General features: G+C 38.4%; 1 protein-coding gene across 2 annotated transcripts; it reads left to right on the top strand.

The window, feature by feature from the left end:
* On the top strand, positions 1-4,411 carry LOC103410169 (uncharacterized). Of its 2 annotated transcripts, none has more exons than XM_070817311.1 (12): positions 1-170; positions 399-545; positions 622-704; positions 790-2,362; positions 2,449-2,706; positions 2,890-3,006; positions 3,106-3,204; positions 3,305-3,403; positions 3,503-3,619; positions 3,720-3,818; positions 3,918-4,034; positions 4,134-4,411. In XM_070817311.1, the coding sequence occupies exons 3-9, from the start codon at positions 676-678 to the stop codon at positions 3,566-3,568; spliced, it is 2,241 nt and encodes a 746-aa protein (XP_070673412.1). In that variant the 5' UTR covers positions 1-170; positions 399-545; positions 622-675; the 3' UTR covers positions 3,569-3,619; positions 3,720-3,818; positions 3,918-4,034; positions 4,134-4,411. The 2 variants fall into 2 exon arrangements, with proteins under 2 accessions (XP_070673412.1, XP_070673413.1); XM_070817312.1 differs by having other exon boundaries at positions 506-545.
* The last annotated feature ends 14,217 nt before the right edge of the window (positions 4,412-18,628 follow it).

Here is an 18,628-nt window from a genome sequence, read left to right on the forward strand (position 1 = left end):
GCTGCTCTGCAACGGGTTGGCGATTTCGATCATGCGTCCTACACTCCGCATCGATCTCTTCCATCGCTGCTTCGTGATCCTTTCGATCCCTGCTTCCTTATCTTTTCGATCTCTGCTTTACGATCTTCTCGCCCCCTCATCCTGTACCCAATTTCTTTAGCCTTCAAGAGGTAATTAAATCTCACTTCTTCTCAACTACCCAGAAGCCAAATATTTGATTTTTCGCTGTGGTTTGTTACTCTATCGAATTTAGTTGTTGATATTTCGTATTTTTTTATGGTCCATTTGTGTTCTATTGGGGTTGTATTTTGCTAGAATTTCATAAAATTTGATTTGGTGCATAACTGATTGGCTTAAAATTGTTGTGAGATTGAATATTTCTTGAATTTGATCATTAGATTTCCCTTTTTTATTTTGGAAATTGACGTGCTTTTCCCATTCATCGCCAAAACAAACCCGTGCTTCCTCCCTCTTCGTCTTCTCCTCTCACAATCTGCGCCCTTAGTTCTCAATTGGATTCACAGTAAACACCCAGAAATTTAGAGGTACGAAATTTCAATTTTTTTTTTTGTGTTTTTTATTTATTTTCAGTGTTAATTTCTGATTAAATTATTATTTTAGGATTACTTTTGAGAAGCATTGTTGGAAACGATCATTGTCAACTATCTGATTGCAATGGACAAAGATTGGCTAACATTTTCGAGGTGTATTATCTGCCTCAATGAATTTCATTTTTGACATTGATAACTAGGGTCTGTTTAAAGTGATTAAGATTTATTTATAATACAGACCATCAACAGAATACAGAGAGGGTGCACAAAAGTTTGTACAAGTAGCTAAAGAATATGGAGGAAATCGAGATAAGATCATTTGCCCGTGTATAATATGTCAAAACCAATGTTTTCAACTACCTGCGATTGTGTATGAACACTTGGTTATAAATGGAATAGATCCTTCATATACTACTTGGGTGTTCCATGGTGAACAAGAACCTATTCTTCAACAACATGACTATGCCAACGTGACAGAAACATATCAGATGTATAGGGATGTCTTGGCTGAAGATGATGGAACTGGAAAAGCAAACTTGCTAATTGGAGATGAGAATTTCAAACAAAAGGTTGAAGAAGCTGAAGCTCCTTTATATGAAGGTTGTACGAAATACACAAAGTTGTCAGCAACTGTAGTTTTATACAAGATTAAAGCTTCAAATGGTGCAACCGACAAGCTTTTTGACGAGCTCCTCCAAGCCTTAAAGGACATGTTTCCGGAAGGTAATACACTTCCGAATTCAATGAATTCGACAAAGAAGTTACTTAAGGTGTTTGATTTAGGGTTCGAGAAAATAGATGCATGTGTAAATGATTGCTGCTTATTTTGGAAAGACTTTGAACAACTTGAGACGTGTCCAAAGTGTGGTTCTTCACGTTGGCAGGTTGGTAAACGTAATAATCACATTTACAAAGGAGTTTCTGCAAAGGTGTTGCGCTACTTTCCTATTATACCAAGATTTAAGCGAATGTTTAAGGATGATGACATGGCCAAAGACTTAACATGGCATCATACCAACAAAAGTCAGGATGGTAAGATGCGACATCCAGTTGATTCGCCAGCATGGGAGTCTATTGACACTAGATATCCTGATTTTGCCTCAGATCCACGAAACTTGAGACTTGGTTTAGCTACAGATGGATTTAACCCATTCCGCCAGCTAAGCTCTAGATATAGTTGTTGGCCAGTTATATTAGTTACATACAATCTTCCTCCATGGTTAGCCATGTCGAAAGAGAATTTGATGTTGACGTTAATAATTCCTGGGAAGAAACAACCCGGAAATGATATTGATGTTTACTTGCAACCACTCATAGAAGATTTATGTGTGTTATGGAATGAAGGAGTGGGTGTATTTGATGCAACTACAAATTCTACTTTCAATTTGAGGGCTATTTTGATGTGGACAATCAGTGATTATCCCGCTTATGGTAACTTGGCTGGATGTTTTACAAAGGGCAGGTTTGCTTGTGTGGCATGTGGTGCTAACACGCGATCTTTGAGGTTGCCGTTTAGTAAGAAGCATGTATATACCGGCAATAGAAGATTTCTTCCACCTTCTCATGAGTTTCGCAAGAAGGGTAAATGGTTTGATGGGAATGATGATATTGGGCAAAAACCAAGGGTATTGACAGGTGAAGAAGTTTTATATGCTTCCGAAGCAGCTGGAAGGGATTGGGGAAAAAAGTCAACTACACAAAAAGGCACAAAAAGGAAGATGAGTGTAAAGAAAGGTGTACAGACAACAGGAAGTGATCCTATTAACATATGGAAAAAGAAATCAATTTTCTTTGATTTGCCGTATTGGAAGGTTTGACAATTACACTTAACATTTAACTATAAAGAAAAGTACGATTTTTTTCACAACTAATTTGCTTATTTTTGCTTGTTTTGCAGAAATTATGTTTGAGGCATAATTTGGACATCATGCGCATAGAGAAAAATGTTTGTGAAAGTATTGTTGGCACATTGCTACATATTAAAGGTAAATCAAAGGATGGACTTAATTGTCGTAAAGATTTAAAGGAATTGGGTATTCGGCATGATTTATGCATAACTGAAGAGAAAGGAAAAAAGACGAAACTACCTCCAGCACTTCACAACTTCTCTAAAGCAGAGAAACATATTTTCTGTAAGAGGTTGTTCGATATGAAGGTACCAGATTCTTATATAAATTGTAGCATATATGTGTTTTAAAAAATTAATAATTTAAAAGATAAAATTTCTTACTACTTACATAAAAACACGTACTGTATAATCCGTGTTCCCGTCACAACTCAAAATTTCTCCTTGGTATGGGTATATTATTTAATTTGTCTTCTTGTAATTTATATTTAGGCCGAAATCAAGACTCCATGCAAGACCAATGTGGGACAGCCCTCTCCGGTGACTCCAAGGCCATCAGAGCAGCTTGGCGGAACTGAGGGCTTGCCGAGCTTCCGTTCTCCCAAAAAGGTAATTTTTTATTTATTTATCGATTAAATTTATTTTAATTTATGTAATTATTGTTTTTGCAAATTGGGTATTTTGTGATATTTATTCTTATATATTTAGGCCGAAACCTATGTGGGACAGCACTCTCCGGTGACTCCAAGGCCATCAGAGCAGCTTGCCGGAACTGAGGGCTTGCCGAGCTTCCGTTCTCCCAAAAAGGTAATTTATTTATTTATTTATCGATTAAGTTTATTTTAATTTATGTAATTATTGTTTCTGCAAATTGGGTATTTTGTGATATTTATTCTTATATATTTAGGCCGAAACCTATGTGGGACAGCACTCTCCGATGACTCCAAGGCCATCAAAGCCGCTCGCCGGAACTGAGGGCTTGTCGAGCTTCCGTTATCCCAAAAAGGTAATTTTTTATTTATTTATCGATTAAATTTATTTTAATTTATGTAATTATTGTTTCTGCAAATGGGGTATTTTGTGATATTTATTCTTATATATTTAGGTCGAAATCAAGTCTCCGTACCCGACCTTGGTGGGACAGCCCTCTCCGGTGACTCCAAGGCCATGAGAGCAGCTTGCCGGAACTGAGGGCTTGCCGAGCTTCCGTTCTCCCAAAAAGGTAATTTATTTACTTATTTATCGATTAAGTTTATTTTAATTTATGTAATTATTGTTTCTGCAAATTGGGTATTTTGTGATATTTATTCTTATATATTTAGGCCGAAACCTATGTGGGACAGCACTCTCCGGTGACTCCAAGGCCGTCAGAGCAGCTCGCCGGAACTGAGGGCTTGCCGAGCTTCCGTTCTCCCAAAAAGGTAATTTTTTATTTATTTATCGATTAAATTTATTTTAATTTATGTAATTATTGTTTCTGCAAATGGGGTATTTTGTGATATTTATTCTTATATATTTAGGTCGAATTCAAGTCTCCGTACCCAACCTTTGTGGGACAGCCCTCTCCGGTTACTCCAAGGCCATCAGAGCAGCTTGCCGGAACTGAGGGCTTGCCGAGCTTCCGTTCTCCCAAAAAGGTAATTTTTTATTTATTTATCGATTAAATTTATTTTAATTTATGTAATTATTGTTTCTGCAAATGGGGTATTTTGTGATATTTATTCTTATATAATTAGGTCGAATTCAAGTCTCCGTACCCGACCTTTGTGGGGCAGCCCTCTCCGGTGACTCCAAGGCCATCAGAGCAGCTTGCCGGAACTGAGGGCTTGCCGAGCTTCCATTCTCCCAAACAAGGAAGAAAATATCGGAAATATCGGTAGTCCGAAAACACGGAAATATCGATGGAAATATCGGGATAATATCGATATCGATAAAAATTATATGGAAACCACGGAAATTGTAAGAAAAACTTGGAAATTTTTAATGAAACTTTGCAGGATGTTTATTTAGTCAATTATCTATTAGTTTATCACAAAAAATTGGAAGGAAATGCATTGCATGATGGATTTAACTGATTTAAGTTGATTATATAGCGAGCTGGCAAACATTGTGAGTGTAGAAAATATGTAGTAATTAATGAAAGAAGTTTAAACACACCATAATCATTTATATATAATTAATTAGTACAATATTGGGAGGTTTTATTTAGGATATTAAAAAAAAAGAAAAAAGGGAAGTGAATAAAATGATGAAGAATAATGTGCCGAATTTGACACTTTAAATTTCTTACACATAAGCATGCGTCTAGGTGTTGAAGTTCCAAATTATAGTATATCAATTAACGATTGAAAATCAATACGTTGAATAAGACTAAATTTTAATTTGGATGCCGATTATGTTTTTTCAAGTTTATATAAAGTAAAAGAATTGAATTTTGGAAGCCAGGAGTGTGTCAATTGTTTTATAATTCGTCTGAATACATATATCAGGTTGCTACTCAACGTAATTTGAAAGTATATCTAGTGCAAGGACTTGTCTTTTTTTGTTGATAAGCAAAGGGTTTGTAGCTTTTTTTGCTAAGCAGTAGAACATATTATGTTTGTTTAATCTTTAGCATTTGATGGTTGTCCACAAATATAGGATAGAAGGCCCCAAATTAGATCTGACTCTTACCTAGTTGGAGTCACAAGTTCACATGTATCAGCCCTTGAGGCAAAACGTTTTGGTTTTCCGGCCAAACCACGGCGAGTTGGCCGACGTGCAAGGTATCAATCTCTTTGCCTCGTCGAGTAGTACAACTTTCCTTTTTGTTTCACTCAATTTCGTTGAGTATTGAAAAAGTTATACTCATTTGAATCTTACCCAGTTTCCGGTGACCTCAGTGACTTTCGAGGCATTTTCCGGCCAAACCACGACGATTCAGACGTCGTGTGAGGTACCATTCTCTTCGTCTCTTCGAGGGCTACAACTTTCGTTTTTGTCTTGCTTGATTTTGTTGAGTTTTGACAAAGTTATGGCCGTTTAAAGTGGGTGTGGATTTTCGGCCGAAATTCCTATTTTCTTCCTTGGTCGAGTCCCACATCGCCCATGCGAGGACAGTGAGCAAGCAAGAAGGCCTATAAAACCCACATTCCCAAGCTGAGAAAAGCATGTCTTGGTTGGCTTTTGAGCTATGATCAAGTGTAGTATGTGTTGAGATTTCTCAACATTTTTAAGTATTTTTGAATATTATAGATAATTTTGAAAATATTGTGATATTATTGATAATATCGTGATATTTTAACAAAAATCATTTGGATAATTAAAAAAATATTGGATCTTAAAAAAAAACGATAATATCGGCGAAATATCGTTGATATTATTGATTTTTTCTTCCTTGCTCCCAAAAAGGTAATTTATTTATTTATTTATCGATTAAGTTTATTTTAATTTATGTAATTATTGTTTCTGCAAATTGGGTATTTTGTGATATTTATTCTTATATATTTAGCCCGAAACCCAAAAATATTGGATCTTAAAAAAAAACGATAATATCGACCGGAGAGTGCTGTCCCACATAGGTTTCGGCCTAAATATATAAGAATAAATATCACAAAATACCCAATTTGTAAAAACAATAATTACATAAATTAAAATAAATTTAATCGATAAATAAATAAAAAATTTCCTTTTTGGGAGAACGGAAGCTCGGCAAGCCCTCAGTTCCGCCAAGCTGCTCTGATGGCCTTGGAGTCACCGGAGAGGGCTGTCCCACATTGGTCTTGCACGGAGTCTTGATTTCGGCCTAAATATAAATTACAAGAAGACAAATTAAATAATATACCTATACCAAGGAGAAATTTTGAGTTGTGACGGGAACACGGATTATACAGTACGTGTTTTTACGTAAGTAGTAAGAAATTTTATCTTTTAAATTATTAATTTTTTAAAACACATATATGCTACAATTTATATAAGAATCTATCCTTACCCAAACACTACCAAACAAAATCGGATACGATTCGGAGGTGCCACTGGCGGCGGGCAATTCATACTGAAACGTAACCGGACCTTTTTTCTGAAACAAAGTAAAAAAGTCTATAAATTAGAAAAAAAAATCCTTGATGACAAGATTTCAACAAAGTAGAGTCGTAACCCTGTCGTAGGACGTTCGGTTGGCCATTGGGGGCGGAGGCGGAGGCGGAACTCTGCGAGGTGATCGAAGAGCCATTGCGTACGAGCGTTTGGAACCACTGGAATCTTTCTCATCCATTGTCAAATTTGACAAATTGTCTTTTGTGAAAATCTGATAGCGCGGATTACTTATATATAGTACCCTGGCGCTTTGCTTGTCTAGTTCTGTTACGAACCCAACGAATTCCCGCCAGTATATCTGGTTTACAACGACTTTAGAAATATCTGTTTGGGCATTCGGTTATACTCAAGTGTGACACTGGCATTCGGTTATAATCAAGTGTGACACGTCAGATTGGTATGAATGTGGCCGCTTGGGCTATTGCTCGCGGCGACGCCGTCATTTGCAGAGGCTTGATGAACACCCCAACGACGTCGTTCAACTTTTTTTTTTTTTCTTATTCACACCGATAGCCCGAAACTCAATGCTATTCTCATTTTGCCTCACCAAACTCAAAGACATCTCACTTAAACCCCAAAATGTGAATTTTGTTTAGTAATTGACACATGTGAAAGTTCAAGAAAACTTGTTTTATAAGCCATAAAACTTAAAATATAAAAAAATTCAAACAACCAGTTAGAGATACCTCACTGACCCACCCCTCCGCTCATCTGCACAAGTGCACCAATTTTGTAAAGTTCCAAGCTCGTATAGCCACTACACAGCCACGATCCATCTCTGCACTTCCCTTCAAAATTGTCAAATTACACCTTCCGTTACGGGTCCGAAGGAAGATTCGACAGACTCTGGTAGGTGGTGTGGATGAGAGTATGTGACTTTAGGTTGCAGTACTGAGGTTGTGAGGTGGTCTTGGTAGTTCAAGAAAACAAATGAGGTGTGAGGTGGTGGCATTTTAAAAATAAAAAAAAAAAAATTGAAAATCCGGGTCCTTAGCCACCATTCTTCTTAGGCTAAATTTTTTGTATTTTTATTTTTTAAAAACAATATTATCTACACTAAAGGTAGTTCAAATTTGTTTTTTGCGATAATTCAACTTAAAACCTCTCACTTACAAATAAAGAGGAATATCACTAGATCATAGTACTAAGTAGCCGAAACTTTATTGGTTCTAGTTTTGTATCGAAGTCCCTCGACTTTGAACACCTCAACATTTTACTAATACCGTACTTTCATGATAGGTTAAACAGCATATGTAACTACAAATCCTAAAATTATCTCACTCACATTTATGTTTACATTCAACTTCTACGTTATTATCTTGAGAGTTTTTATCACAAATGGTCTTTGAGATTGATCAAACTCATTATTTTGGTCCCTCGCTTTCAAAATCAATGAATGTCATCCCTGACATTCACTATCTCATATCAATTTGGTCCTTCCGTTAAGATTCCGTCAACTATCTTGTTAGTTTGTATGTATGACCCACAAATCCAATCAAATGGTGACACATGGATTACACAAAATAAAGGGTTTTATCGCAAATGGTCCCTGATATTGATCAAACTCCTCATTTTGGTCCTTGAGTTTCAAAAATCGATAAATTTGGTCCTTGACTTTCACTACCGCATATCAATTTATTCACTTCGTTAATGTGGTCCCACTAATCCAATTATATGGCTTAACATGGATTAACTATAAGAAATTATTATTTTAAGAGCGAACCAAAGGAAGAGTATTCCGCCCTAGCATTTTTCTCGCATCCCCCAACCCCAATTGGAAAAAAAATTCAATCTAAATTTGATAAAATCAAATCCAAATTCAATTCAAATTTGATAGGATTATAACCAACTAGAGAGAATGAGGAGTGACTTTAGAAGGCCAAGTACTTTAGTGGTGTCATGGTGTCTTCCTTTTCATTTTGAGCATATACCCTGATGAAGAAGACGATGACTTTTTTTCCTTTTAGTTTTGGTTTTTAGTTTCTTATTTTACTTTTAGTTTTAAATCTTTAAATAAAATAGTGTCTTATAATTAATTGATGTGGGGCCATATGATTGGATTAGTGGGACAAAAAATATTGAGAAAACTTTAACGGAAGGATTAAATTGATGTGCAGTATTGAAAGTCAGGGACCAAATTTATCAATTTTTGAAACTCAAGGACCAAAATGAGGAGTTAGATCAATATCAGAGATCATTTGCGATCAAAACCTTTATTTTGCGTAATCTATGTGTCACCATTTGATTGGATTTGTGGGTCCCACATACAAACTAATAGAATAGTTGACGGAATCTTAATGGAATAACTAAATTGATGTGTGGTAGTGAATGTCAAGGACGACATTGATTGATTTTGAAAGTGAGGGACCAAAACGATGAGTTTGATCAATCTCAAGGATTATTTCTCCATGAACCTCAAATTGGAGAAATTTTTCTACGTTATGGGTACAGTTGTAAGATCCCACATCGCCCAGGGGTGTGAATCATGTAAGCCTTATAATTATATTCTCATCTCTACCCAGCACGAGGCATTTTGGGAGTTCACTGGCTTCGGGTTCCGTAGGAACTCCGAAGTTAAGCAAGTTCGCACGAGAGCAATCCCATGATAGGTGACCCACTGGGAAGTTCTCGTGTGAGTTCCCAGAAACAAAACCATGTGAGCGTGGTCGGGGCCCAAAGCGGACAATATCGTGCTACGGCGAAGTCGAGCCATGGATGTGGTGGGGCCCCGGGCCGGGATGTGACAATTTGGTATCAAAGCCACTCTGTCGTTCGATACGGATGTGCTGGCGAGGACGCCGGGTTCCCCTTAAGTGGGGTGGATTGTGAGATCTCACATCGACCAACAGAGAGAGGGTGTTGTGCCTTATGTACATGCTCCCCTCCCTATAGCACGAGGCCTATTGGGAGCTCACTGGCTTCGGATTCCGTAGGAACTCCGAAGTTAAGTGAGTTCGCGGGAGAGCAATCCCAAGATGGGTGACCCACTGGGAAGTTCTTGTGTGAGTTCTCGAAACAAAACGGTAAGGGCGTGGTCGGGGCCCAAAGCGGACAATATCGTGCTACGGCGGAGTCGAGCTTGGAATGTGGTGGGGGCCCGGGCCTGAATGTGACAACAGTTGCTAAGCTGGAGTTCCCTTCCGGTTATATGATGCCACATATCCCACTAAGTCTACTTTTGTTTATTAAAAGTAAGTTAAATAAAAATAAATAAAAAAATAAAATAAACTTGTTGAAGGCATAAAGTCCCCAAACTCCCACTCTGACGGCCGATCCCCACCCCCCAATGGCAACTCGCTTCCAACCTACGACGACAACTAAGATTTCAGCTTCCTCGAGGACCCCGCCAACCATAGAGCCGCCGCACCACACCATCCAGATCTAGACAACTACGAAGATCTTGAGAACTTCTTCGATGTCGACGAGAATGCTTTCAGGAGATGATGGCAGCTAGGGGTGGGTTCGGTACGGTTACCGTACCAAAACCCTCGTACCAATTACCGTACCAAACTTTCGGTTTGGTAAACTCTATTACCATTACCATACCAAACTTTTGGTATACCGAAATTTGGTATTGCCAAATGTTCGGTTGGCATGGTATAGCAATGGTAATTGCCACTTTATTTTGAGACAAAATCTGTTTTTGCTTTGTTTAACATTTCATATTTGCCTCTGTAATAAGACAAAGATATATAAACCAAATGCATAGACGGAAGAAAATTCTCATAACAAGTGCCCAAATGGATTTCAGATTTCCACCTTCAAATGGATTTATATCCGCATGAAATGTTGATGAATTACTTGAAAATTATAAGCCTGAAACAAAGAATGGAAACATAAAGCAGTACTATAGGTCTACAAGGACAATGCGTAGCCTAAATTCCTCACCTTAGCAGTACCGGTTGATTATTCAACAGAAGCATAAAGCACCACTACCACAAGACTCACCTCTTTAACTTAAACCTCACCTTAGCTGCTGATATCTCATAAATTGTAGCCTAAATTCATCTATTATTCATCATTCAAAATTCACACACACAATAATTCAAATGATGCATCAAGATTCATAATGAAAATTAAGCTTACAATCCAAATAGAAGTTACAAACCAAAACAAATGGAAGTTAACAATCCAAATAGAAGTTAAAGTTTCAAACCAAAGGAAAATTGAAACTAAACTTCAAAAGGTAAAATTCATTGGTCAATTCTTCAAGTTTAAGATGTCGAAGCTTTTGGAGGAGGCATTGAACTTGTAGAAGATTGAGTTTGTGTCAAGCCTACATTACAAACAAAGAAAACGTATTAGTAGCAAGAAGAATTAAAGTTGAAAACCATTTAACAAACAAAGAAAATATATTATAATTTATAAATATGTGTTATATTATAATTATATATTATATAATTTATATAAATTATATATTATATTATATTTTCGGTACGGTATGGTAAAACTGTGGTAATAGTATCCATTACCAATACCGTACCACAAACTTTCGGTACGGTACAATACCGTACCATTATCGTTGGCACAAAATCGGTATGGCACGGTTGGCAATTCGGTTGGCATGGCAATTTGGCAAAAAAATCCATTGGCAGCCCCAAGGCTCCTAGTTGGGTTGATGCTATTTTCGGTGATGGGGATGGTGGCCAAGTGCAATAAGAACACGATCAACCTAATACATAATGGAGTCAAATCAAATCCAAACCCATTAAAATTCACCACAAATTAATCAAAAAACCAAATCAAACACCAACAAAAACAACAAAATGACAAGTTTTATCTCAGAAAAAAAAAAAAAACACAAGAATAGATGGTGGAAAAGGGAAGAGGATCCTCTCCGGATCCATTAGACCAACTCCAATGGTGGGCTAAAAGCCAAATTAGGGCCCCAAAATTTCCCCCCAAACCCACTCCAACCCAAGGGGAAATTTGGGCTAAATGCTAAATGCTAAACCAAAGCCAGATTCCCCCTGAAATTTAGCCCAGAAATCGGAATTTAAATTTTTTTAGATTAAAATGTTCTTAAAATTAATTTACGATAGTCTACATATTTTTTTTTTAAATTTAATTTAACAAAAAAAATAGCCTAAGTTCATTCTTTAATAATCCCGGGCTAAAATTTTAGGCTAAAATTGTTGGAGCAGAAAAGCTGTTTCTGAGCTAAAAGCTAAATTTTCTGGGCTAAAATATTTGGCTTTTAGCCCAACCATTGGAGATGGTCTTATGTGGGAATCCTATCCCCATATCCTAACCGTTCATTGTATATTATGTGACCAATTTTTTTTCAGGTACTATTTGTTTTTAATTTTAAATAAAAAAGTTAAATGATTTATGACTGTACAATACACGATGAATGACTAAGATGTGAGGATTCCTAGAATCCACACAATTTGGATCTAGATGGGATCCAATTCCGTGGGAAATGGAGGAATGGGGTGGGGCGTAACAAAAGATGATGGGAGGAATTTGGGTTCTTCTTTTTTTAATTTCATTGGGTACATTCTCTTCTCTTGTTCCTTAATCCATGTTCCCAAATTTTATTCTATACTAGTATTTGTAACCTTTTCCAAATATTTTTTTAACCATGTATAACTTTTTCCTGTAAGATTTATATAGGGTGAATTACCTTTTACCCTCTCAAGTATGGAGTCAATTGCAACCTCATGAAATATCTTTAAAACTTTTCAATTTCATACATTTAGTTATATTTTTTTTCTTCAGTTTCATACATCCATTAAGAAATCTATTAATTTAACCGTTAAGTGATGATGTGGCAAATATAGATTGTCAACTTTGCATCATGTGAATAAAAATAATAAAAAAGGATTACTTAATAAAAAAATTCAATTTAAATTATAATTAAAAACTAAAAAAATTGAAAAGAGGATCTGGGCAAAGCTTGGCCCAATAACCCCATCTTTTACTCGACTCCATCCCATCTCCTATGTGTTTGTCTTTAACCGAGAATTTTATTCTTGGTTTGGTTTGGGAAGCTTCTTCTGCCGTTGCCTTCTCCTCGATTTGACTCCAACAAGTCTATCAACGATCTCACAACTCGCTCGTAGCCCGATTTGTTCCTTCACTCTCGAGTTCAATCTCGACATGACTCAGTAGGGCGAGAGGCATATTTGGCGGTGGGGCTCCACCCGGTTCAGGTTCAGCCCTAACACCTCGATTCCGTCCGACGAGGTGCATGTGGACAACCCCCACGCCTCAATGTTCCTGTGCTGGACCTTTGTGTATTTCGCAGCCAATGAGGTGGCAAAAGACTTGCCAAAACAATGATTGACGGTTACGCTTAATGAGGAACCATGTCAGCACAAATGTGGACTCTACATTTTTTATTCATATGTTGCAATGTTGGCAACCATTTCAGAATAAACTAGAAAATATGTCCGGACGTTGATGCGGGACTTGAATGTATCAACTTAACTGCATGAATAAGATACATTTTACCTGAATAAATTCAACACAGTCATGAATGAACAAAAGGATAGATGAGTGAATGGGATCAGTAAGATATGCAGCTTCGTTTTTATATACATTCAACTTAGTTGACATGAAAAGACATTGTACAATTAACAAGACGAAACTGAACGTTCTATTTCCCTAATAAACAGAAGAAACAGAAGCAACATGCAGTTCACCCAAATCTTGCCCCTGCAGTCAAGGTGGCAAAATATATATCCTGTAGGTTAGGCACATGTTTTAGCCGTTGACAAAAAAACATAAAAAATGTTTTGTTCTTATTCTAGCATCTAAGTTTTCAAGCACAGGACGCCTGTTTTCATAAGAAACAGAAGTCTGAGAAGTGTATTTTAGTTTAGAGAATATGCATGTATTTTCTAATAGCGAAAACATGAGCAAATATGATTGGGCAGAAACATGAGAGTAAAAAATCGAAACCTCAGGAATATGATTGTATTACAGCAAATATGATTGGGTCGTCTCAAGGATCAAATGGGGACTCGAGATTTTGGTAACTGTGTAGAAGAAAAAGAACGCCAATGGATAATTCCTAGAAACTAACCCTCAAACCCATCCAAATCAGATCAACTAATCAACATAATTAGCCCAATCAATAACCCTAAATTTACTCAACCAAATTTGCCCAATCAATAATCCTTAAGGATAAGATTATTTTTAACTATACACAAATTCACATGCTAGTCATTTGATACATTTAACTAATTATGCAAGTTGTAAATGATTAATAATAATTTAGAATGATAGGGTTTAGGGTTTAGGGTTTTAGGGTTTAGGGTTTAGGGTTTAGGGTTTAGGGGGTTTAGGGTTTAGGGGGTTTAGGGTTTAGGGGGTTTAGGGGGTTTAGGGTTTAGGGTTTTAGGGTTAAGGGTTTTAGGGTTAAGGGTTTTAGGGTTAAGGGTTAAAGGGTTAAGGGTTTAAGGGTTAAGGGTTAAGGGTTTAGGGTTAAGGGTTAAGGGTTAAGGGTTTAGGGTTTAGGGTTTAGGGTTTAGGGTTTAGGGTTTAGGGTTTAGGGTTTAGGGTTTAGGGTTTTAGGGTTAAGGGTTAAGGGTTTTAGGGTTTAGGGTTTTAGGGTTTAGGGTTTAGGGTTTAGGGTTTAGGGTTTAGGGTTTAGGGTTTAGGGTTTAGGGTTTAGGGTTTAGGGTTTAGGGTTTAGGGTTTAGGGTTTAGGGTTTAGGGTTTAGGGTTTAGGGTTTAGGGTTTAGGGTTTAGGGTTTAGGGTTTAGGGTTTAGGGTTTAGGGTTTAGGGTTTAGGGTTTAGGTTTTAGGGTTTAGGGTTTAGGGTTTAGGGTTTAGGGTTTAGGGTTTAGGGTTTAGGGTTTAGGGTTTAGGGTTTAGGGTTTAGGGTTTAGGGTTTAGGGTTTAGGGTTTAGGGTTTAGGGTTTAGGGTTTAGGGTTTAGGGTTTAGGGTTTAGGGTTTAGGGTTTAGGGTTTAGGGTTTAGGGTTTAGGGTTTAGGGTTTAGGGTTTAGGGTTTAGGGTTTAGGGTTTAGGGTTTAGGGTTTAGGGTTTAGGGTTTAGGGTTTAGGGTTTAGGGTTTAGGGTTTAGGGTTTAGGGTTTAGGGTTTAGGGTTTAGGGTTTAGGGTTTAGGGTTTAGGGTTTAGGGTTTAGGGTTTAGGGTTTAGGGTTTAGGGTTTAGGGTTTAGGGTTTAGGGTTTAGGGTTTAGGGTTTAGGGTTTAGGGTTTAGGGTTTAGGGTTTAGGGTTTAGGGTTTAGGGTTTAGGGTTTAGGGTTTAGGGTTTAGGGTTTAGGGTTTAGGGTTTAGGGTTTAGGGTTTAGGGTTTAGGGTTTAGGGTTTAGGGTTTAGGGTTTAGGGTTTAGGGTTTAGGGTTTAGGGTTTAGGGTTTAGGGTTTAGGGTTTAGGGTTTAGGGTTTAGGGTTTAGGGTTTAGGGTTTAGGGTTTAGGGTTTAGGGTTTAGGGTTTAGGGTTTAGGGTTTAGGGTTTAGGGTTTAGGGTTTAGGGTTTAGGGTTTAGGGTTTAGGGTTTAGGGTTTAGGGTTTAGGGTTTAGGGTTTAGGGTTTAGGGTTTAGGGTTTAGGGTTTAGGGTTTAGGGTTTAGGGTTTAGGGTTTAGGGTTTAGGGTTTAGGGTTTAGGGTTTAGGGTTTAGGGTTTAGGGTTTAGGGTTTAGGGTTTAGGGTTTAGGGTTTAGGGTTTAGGGTTTAGGGTTTAGGGTTTAGGGTTTAGGGTTTAGGGTTTAGGGTTTAGGGTTTAGGGTTTAGGGTTTAGGGTTTAGGGTTTAGGGTTTAGGGTTTAGGGTTTAGGGTTTAGGGTTTAGGGTTTAGGGTTTAGGGTTTAGGGTTTAGGGTTTAGGGTTTAGGGTTTAGGGTTTAGGGTTTAGGGTTTAGGGTTTAGGGTTTAGGGTTTAGGGTTTAGGGTTTAGGGTTTAGGGTTTAGGGTTTAGGGTTTAGGGTTTAGGGTTTAGGGTTTAGGGTTTAGGGTTTAGGGTTTAGGGTTTAGGGTTTAGGGTTTAGGGTTTAGGGTTTAGGGTTTAGGGTTTAGGGTTTAGGGTTTAGGGTTTAGGGTTTAGGGTTTAGGGTTTAGGGTTTAGGGTTTAGGGTTTAGGGTTTAGGGTTTAGGGTTTAGGGTTTAGGGTTTAGGGTTTAGGGTTTAGGGTTTAGGGTTTAGGGTTTAGGGTTTAGGGTTTAGGGTTTAGGGTTTAGGGTTTAGGGTTTAGGGTTTAGGGTTTAGGGTTTAGGGTTTAGGGTTTAGGGTTTAGGGTTTAGGGTTTAGGGTTTAGGGTTTAGGGTTTAGGGTTTAGGGTTTAGGGTTTAGGGTTTAGGGTTTAGGGTTTAGGGTTTAGGGTTTAGGGTTTAGGGTTTAGGGTTTAGGGTTTAGGGTTTAGGGTTTAGGGTTTAGGGTTTAGGGTTTAGGGTTTAGGGTTTAGGGTTTAGGGTTTAGGGTTTAGGGTTTAGGGTTTAGGGTTTAGGGTTTAGGGTTTAGGGTTTAGGGTTTAGGGTTTAGGGTTTAGGGTTTAGGGTTTAGGGTTTAGGGTTTAGGGTTTAGGGTTTAGGGTTTAGGGTTTAGGGTTTAGGGTTTAGGGTTTAGGGTTTAGGGTTTAGGGTTTAGGGTTTAGGGTTTAGGGTTTAGGGTTTAGGGTTTAGGGTTTAGGGTTTAGGGTTTAGGGTTTAGGGTTTAGGGTTTAGGGTTTAGGGTTTAGGGTTTAGGGTTTAGGGTTTAGGGTTTAGGGTTTAGGGTTTAGGGTTTAGGGTTTAGGGTTTAGGGTTTAGGGTTTAGGGTTTAGGGTTTAGGGTTTAGGGTTTAGGGTTTAGGGTTTAGGGTTTAGGGTTTAGGGTTTAGGGTTTAGGGTTTAGGGTTTAGGGTTTAGGGTTTAGGGTTTAGGGTTTAGGGTTTAGGGTTTAGGGTTTAGGGTTTAGGGTTTAGGGTTTAGGGTTTAGGGTTTAGGGTTTAGGGTTTAGGGTTTAGGGTTTAGGGTTTAGGGTTTAGGGTTTAGGGTTTAGGGTTTAGGGTTTAGGGTTTAGGGTTTAGGGTTTAGGGTTTAGGGTTTAGGGTTTAGGGTTTAGGGTTTAGGGTTTAGGGTTTAGGGTTTAGGGTTTAGGGTTTAGGGTTTAGGGTTTAGGGTTTAGGGTTTAGGGTTTAGGGTTTAGGGTTTAGGGTTTAGGGTTTAGGGTTTAGGGTTTAGGGTTTAGGGTTTAGGGTTTAGGGTTTAGGGTTTAGGGTTTAGGGTTTAGGGTTTAGGGTTTAGGGTTTAGGGTTTAGGGTTTAGGGTTTAGGGTTTAGGGTTTAGGGTTTAGGGTTTAGGGTTTAGGGTTTAGGGTTTAGGGTTTAGGGTTTAGGGTTTAGGGTTTAGGGTTTAGGGTTTAGGGTTTAGGGTTTAGGGTTTAGGGTTTAGGGTTTAGGGTTTAGGGTTTAGGGTTTAGGGTTTAGGGTTTAGGGTTTAGGGTTTAGGGTTTAGGGTTTAGGGTTTAGGGTTTAGGGTTTAGGGTTTAGGGTTTAGGGTTTAGGGTTTAGGGTTTAGGGTTTAGGGTTTAGGGTTTAGGGTTTAGGGTTTAGGGTTTAGGGTTTAGGGTTTAGGGTTTAGGGTTTAGGGTTTAGGGTTTAGGGTTTAGGGTTTAGGGTTTAGGGTTTAGGGTTTAGGGTTTAGGGTTTAGGGTTTAGGGTTTAGGGTTTAGGGTTTAGGGTTTAGGGTTTAGGGTTTAGGGTTTAGGGTTTAGGGTTTAGGGTTTAGGGTTTAGGGTTTAGGGTTTAGGGTTTAGGGTTTAGGGTTTAGGGTTTAGGGTTTAGGGTTTAGGGTTTAGGGTTTAGGGTTTAGGGTTTAGGGTTTAGGGTTTAGGGTTTAGGGTTTAGGGTTTAGGGTTTAGGGTTTAGGGTTTAGGGTTTAGGGTTTAGGGTTTAGGGTTTAGGGTTTAGGGTTTAGGGTTTAGGGTTTAGGGTTTAGGGTTTAGGGTTTAGGGTTTAGGGTTTAGGGTTTAGGGTTTAGGGTTTAGGGTTTAGGGTTTAGGGTTTAGGGTTTAGGGTTTAGGGTTTAGGGTTTAGGGTTTAGGGTTTAGGGTTTAGGGTTTAGGGTTTAGGGTTTAGGGTTTAGGGTTTAGGGTTTAGGGTTTAGGGTTTAGGGTTTAGGGTTTAGGGTTTAGGGTTTAGGGTTTAGGGTTTAGGGTTTAGGGTTTAGGGTTTAGGGTTTAGGGTTTAGGGTTTAGGGTTTAGGGTTTAGGGTTTAGGGTTTAGGGTTTAGGGTTTAGGGTTTAGGGTTTAGGGTTTAGGGTTTAGGGTTTAGGGTTTAGGGTTTAGGGTTTAGGGTTTAGGGTTTAGGGTTTAGGGTTTAGGGTTTAGGGTTTAGGGTTTAGGGTTTAGGGTTTAGGGTTTAGGGTTTAGGGTTTAGGGTTTAGGGTTTAGGGTTTAGGGTTTAGGGTTTAGGGTTTAGGGTTTAGGGTTTAGGGTTTAGGGTTTAGGGTTTAGGGTTTAGGGTTTAGGGTTTAGGGTTTAGGGTTTAGGGTTTAGGGTTTAGGGTTTAGGGTTTAGGGTTTAGGGTTTAGGGTTTAGGGTTTAGGGTTTAGGGTTTAGGGTTTAGGGTTTAGGGTTTAGGGTTTAGGGTTTAGGGTTTAGGGTTTAGGGTTTAGGGTTTAGGGTTTAGGGTTTAGGGTTTAGGGTTTAGGGTTTAGGGTTTAGGGTTTAGGGTTTAGGGTTTAGGGTTTAGGGTTTAGGGTTTAGGGTTTAGGGTTTAGGGTTTAGGGTTTAGGGTTTAGGGTTTAGGGTTTAGGGTTTAGGGTTTAGGGTTTAGGGTTTAGGGTTTAGGGTTTAGGGTTTAGGGTTTAGGGTTTAGGGTTTAGGGTTTAGGGTTTAGGGTTTAGGGTTTAGGGTTTAGGGTTTAGGGTTTAGGGTTTAGGGTTTAGGGTTTAGGGTTTAGGGTTTAGGGTTTAGGGTTTAGGGTTTAGGGTTTAGGGTTTAGGGTTTAGGGTTTAGGGTTTAGGGTTTAGGGTTTAGGGTTTAGGGTTTAGGGTTTAGGGTTTAGGGTTTAGGGTTTAGGGTTTAGGGTTTAGGGTTTAGGGTTTAGGGTTTAGGGTTTAGGGTTTAGGGTTTAGGGTTTAGGGTTTAGGGTTTAGGGTTTAGGGTTTAGGGTTTAGGGTTTAGGGTTTAGGGTTTAGGGTTTAGGGTTTAGGGTTTAGGGTTTAGGGTTTAGGGTTTAGGGTTTAGGGTTAGGGTTAGTTAAGGGTT

Source organism: Malus domestica, chromosome 17, assembly GCF_042453785.1.
Source record: "Malus domestica chromosome 17, GDT2T_hap1".
NCBI lineage: Eukaryota > Viridiplantae > Streptophyta > Magnoliopsida > Rosales > Rosaceae > Malus > Malus domestica.